This window comes from Periplaneta americana, chromosome 14 (genome assembly GCF_040183065.1).
Source record: "Periplaneta americana isolate PAMFEO1 chromosome 14, P.americana_PAMFEO1_priV1, whole genome shotgun sequence".
In the NCBI taxonomy this organism is placed as follows: Eukaryota; Metazoa; Arthropoda; class Insecta; order Blattodea; family Blattidae; genus Periplaneta; species Periplaneta americana.
This window is the reverse complement of record NC_091130.1, coordinates 69,011,875-69,016,712: the sequence shown is the minus strand read 5'-3', so window position 1 is coordinate 69,016,712 and position 4,838 is coordinate 69,011,875. Positions and strand designations below refer to the sequence as shown.

General features: G+C 34.9%; 1 protein-coding gene across 1 annotated transcript; it reads right to left on the bottom strand.

The window, feature by feature from the left end:
* Positions 1-287: 287 nt before the first annotated feature.
* Positions 288-4,475, bottom strand: PDCD-5 (programmed cell death 5). Its single transcript, XM_069845499.1, has 4 exons — positions 4,184-4,475; positions 3,132-3,243; positions 2,780-2,943; positions 288-2,684 (listed from the first exon to the last, which is right to left on the bottom strand). The coding sequence occupies exons 1-4, from the start codon at positions 4,247-4,249 to the stop codon at positions 2,640-2,642; spliced, it is 387 nt and encodes a 128-aa protein (XP_069701600.1). The 5' UTR covers positions 4,250-4,475; the 3' UTR covers positions 288-2,639.
* Between the last annotated feature and the right edge of the window lie 363 nt (positions 4,476-4,838).

Below are 4,838 nucleotides of genomic sequence, written 5' to 3'. Positions count from 1 at the left end.
TACATTGGACTGTGAAGTCCAGTAAACAGTGTGATTTGCTCAGTACATACCCCCAATTGTCACAATAATACCGCAGAAGGTACAATTTCAATTTATATGGATTTAAGTCCATTAGTAACTTCAAATCGAGTTTGAACTGAATCTCTAATTGGTATTTCAGTAAAAACTGTCTTGAATATAGACAGAGTTTAGGAAACTTGGGCTAGGTTCATTGTATGCTTTGTAACAATATTTTCAAGTCAAACCTTAGAAGACAAGTACTTCAATGTCAAATGATACAAATAGAGGAAAAAATACATCGTACAAAACTGCACATATATTCTTCTTAGAAGTATACAGAAGTATACAATTGACATTTTTAGAGTGGAAAATGTTAACATATTTATATTTCACATTCAGTGATTCTTGACAACTTCAAGCCAAGTCTACAAATTGTGAAAAGGTGTTTCGTTAACAGTTGATATCTGTATATTTGAATAAATTAAAAAGAGAGCTAGCCTACATGTTACAAGTGGAAATAAAAGTTTTCAATGTAAAAATCGAGGACACTTTAACACCATGTAATATCAACATAATTTTGAATGGACAACTAGATTGTCAAAATAGCTCACAAATTCTGAATTAGTCGAAGGACATTCAGTGATATCCATATTTCGAAAATATGTTACTTATCTTCGTGCTCCTACTATATGAAATATCTTCTCTTCACACATCCTATCATTTAATCTCAACAATTAACATTAAACAATTATTCTGGAAAGGAAAGACTTTGGATAGGGCTAGAAAGGATTATTCTGTGATGTAGTTCTGGTTAATACTATATTTCTACTGAAGTGGCTTACCAAGACTTTTTCCTCGGAATTTGGTAAATTTCTATCAATAGAGAACTTAGTTTTGTGGTCAAACATGACTGAGTTGGTCATAAGTACAGAAAAGAAAAAAAAAAGTATATATATATATATATATATATATATATATATCAGTGATCAGCAACCCGTGCTCTCCGCTGCACCCGGGCAGTTTGCAAGAGCGGATCCAAAGACATTCGAGGGATAGGTCTAACATCATGAGCAAGCAGATGGTGCATTGCTCCACAAGATCGTCTGTGATGATGGTTGGCCTCCCACTGCACTCCTCGTCATGCACATTTTGGCATCCTGCTGAAAATTGTCTAAAGGAGCAATGCACTATCTGCTTGCCCATAGACCTGGCACAGCTGTCGATATATTTCAATACGTGCTATGCCCTGTGCATTCAAAAACTTTATCACTGACAGCACTTCACATTCGGCGGGAGCTGGAATAGGAACATCCATCTTCAACCAATGCAACGAAGCTACTGAGAGCACTTGGGAAGTTCTGCTAGCGCATGCACCATGTCAGACATTACTCTATCACGTACACACAGTCGCTTCACGCAACATATGGTTTGCTAGCTGTGGGACGAGTGGAAAAGTTACTTTATGGACGCACCTCATAATAATTCCTACTCATATAATGCATTATTAAAGGAATTTCATTATGTAGGCCTAACTTCAATAACCTATTGTTGGCGCAACAATTATTCTTTATATAAAATTGTTAATAGTTAATTATTATGAGTAAGGAGCTATTACAGCTTATTAATTTTAATGCAGTGAAAATAAATTGAAGAAATATACAATTACTCCATATTCCCATTTTTAATCAACAATATCAGTATTAAAATGCTTTAATTGAAATTTGTTATTTATTTTTAATTCCCAATCTATTAAAAATAACCTTCTGGATTATGGCTTATCATTACAACATACTCTAACAAAATTGTTTTATAAACTTTAGTGTACGCAATTTGCTTAAAATTTATGATTTTATGTCTGTATAATATTTTTCTTTATTCTCAGACTTAATGAATTTATGTATTTTGTTTTACATTATACAGCATAATTAGGCATAGTGGGATTTATTCCTGTTGTTTGGCAAAATAATTAAATATAATTTTACAGTGCTCAGTCTTTTATACTAATCTTCATAGATGTAGGCTACATTCATTCACTTCGTGCATTACCTTGATTAAATGGTAGGCTACACGAAAGCTACTGCAAATACAAGGTAAAAGGGCTAAAATCAAGCCAATGATCATTGAGACTCTCAAGTACGCCAATTTCTGCAGCCTGCTTGGCAATACGTGCACTATAAATCTGTAATATTGCTATGTCCCTCCTTCAAACCGGCTTCAAGTTATAGCATGACAAGTGTTTCCTTCTATCCCTCCAATATCTTTGGAATTGTGCACATGACTGGCTTGCTTGCAGGCACCCTTACTGCCTCGAAAGAGCACTTGAGTTGATGACCACTGCAATATATTAAAAAATCTAGCATGAATTTCATTTTAATTATTACTTGCAGATAAAAAAAACTGATGCAAACAAAATTATATGTATATTTTAAATACAGCATATGCAAAGCTGTTTTACAAAGTTTCTGCTTTTTGTGCATTAAAAGAATGCGCTTAATCCTTCAACTCATTTAATGTTACAGTATAGTAGTTGGTGTTAAATTAATCACATTCAAACATATTGTTCTCTTCATGAAGCTGTTAAACCATAGCACATGCAGTAATGCTTATTCCTTCTAATCCATCTTGATCTGAACTGACCACTAAATCTCATCATCAGAATCAAGTGCAGCACGGCGACGATCAAACTATAACAGAAATCCAATCTTTTATTACTCCCATCTTCACGAGCAATAAAACAAGCTTTCATCACGACAGAAATTCAACTTTGCATACTTGTTACCTTAACTGTGGTGTTACGTTGCATCTGTTCACTAACTTTTTCAAGAATATTTATCAGTTCACTTTCACCAAGTTTTCCCATAATCTGGCCAGTACGAGCCATCTGAATTAGCATGTTCTCCACCATCTGACCCTTCTCTGGCTTTCCAATCATTAATGTATTTACTGCAATGTAAAAGTGCTTTATAGTACAGAGGAATGTATGAGTTTCCAATACAGTGATGAATAATTAGCTACAGAGATTCAAAGTGATAATCTAAGTTTAACTACCTATACAAAAATATAAATGACTGGAATTGTCTACCACCAGTGATTTTGTTTAGCAATTTACATAAGCTAAGTAAATAACTCACGTCTTGCTCTTGCAGACTGAGTAAGAACTTGAGTCAGGATTGTGTTTTTCATCTCATCTTGCTCCCGTTTCCTCTCTTCTGCTCCCTTTTGATTACCAATATCTGAACCTCCCTGTGTAAAACATAACAGTTGGTTTACCACCTACAGAAAGTCTTCTTAAATGTTACATACCTCAAATATAAAGGAACTTACGAGGAACTGACGGAAAGGAATGTTGGAACTATGCCAAATCCATTATCGTCCATACACCGCCCTAATTTTTGTAATTAGGTACATTTAGGTAGTTAGTAGTATTCTCCTCTGTGCACAATGTGTAGGTGAATTGGAAATTTCAGTTATAGTACCTAAATCAGCGGCAATTCTCCAGATAAGCTACATTAAACGAGGTATTTTTTTTTCTTCACTGGCTTCTATGAGTTACATATTGTGATAAACACGTGATTTTAGTCTGCATCCACGAAAAGTCTCAATATAAAAACGTTTGATACTTACCTGTATATTCTAATGCACTGTTGTAGCCACCACCCCCTACTTGTTACCAATATAACACTTGAGAGATCCAGGACGCAATAGTAAGAAAACGGACCATGTTCCTAGTAATAATTCGTCCTGGATCTCTCGCATGTTATGTTGGTTATTAGTATAGTGTACTGGTAGTTCTTCTGCAGAATTACCTAATCAGCTAACTTGTAGGGGTTAACATATTACACGACTCAAATCTGGTAATAATGTGCAGTAGGCCTACATAGCTCTGAACAATAAGGGGTACTACTGTAAACACGTGGTGTGATATTAAGGTTATCTCAATATTGATTGCAACAAGTCGCGCATATTACCTAGTTACAGTTAAAGATATATGAAATCGTATCAGTAACACAGTTAAATGACATAGATTTTAATGCTGATTAACATTATACCTATATAGTAGATCTATATAACCTCTACGACTTGAACTTTGCAGGATGGTAAAATGTACAAAACATGCAGTATCCACTGTTATTAGGAATATAAATTACTGTGTGGAAATGTAGATATTAAGATTTCAATTTACTCTATATTCTGACTGCAACTGAGCCAAACGTTTGGCTCTAATTTCCTCCAAATCTGCATCTTCCATTACTAATCATGAACAAGAAGCCCGCTGTGTATAGTTCAGAAACTCAACGTTTAAAAATATTAATATGACAACACTCGTTTCTCTCTACTTTGATCGCTTATAATTTATTTAACCACATTATAAACAATGCTCTTGTCTAATATAAAGTCACAAATAGCCTTTCTTCCTTTGAGTGTTTTTTATGGCCTTCTACCACAGTCCAAACATTAGTCACGAAGCTCAATACGTAGAGAATATGCATCCAATGACAGTTAAACTTTGGTTGCTAGCCACTAGGACCGCTACTATCGCACAGCCTATACCGTTGCTTACGGGATTACACAAGCTGGCGCATAGCACGATCGAGAGTAGGTCTCTGTGAGTCATGACAATTTCTGCCGCTAGGTTCGCCTCTCTGCCCTATGAAATGATGAATAGTACCATTACAAAGCATTGTGCATCGTGAAAATAGTTCGATTAATTGTGCATTACTGATTGAGTACGAATATTATAAATATCCCAAGCATATTACAGTGTTATTTGAAGTTTGTTCAGCTAAGTTATATTCGAAAATTGTCTGTGTTTTGCTATGTGAAGAACTCTGTACCAA

Excerpts from the sequence above, each read along its gene's own strand:
- PDCD-5 (XM_069845499.1), bottom strand. The coding sequence starts at position 4,249 with ATGGAAGATGCAGATTTGGAGGAAATTAGAGCCAAACGTTTGGCTCAG. Across the intron at positions 2,944-3,131 it reads TCAGTCTGCAAGAGCAAGAC|TAAATACATTAATGATTGGA; the intron begins GTGAGTTATTTA and ends TTTACATTGCAG. Across the intron at positions 2,685-2,779 it reads AACGTAACACCACAGTTAAG|TTTGATCGTCGCCGTGCTGC; the intron begins GTAACAAGTATG and ends TTTCTGTTATAG.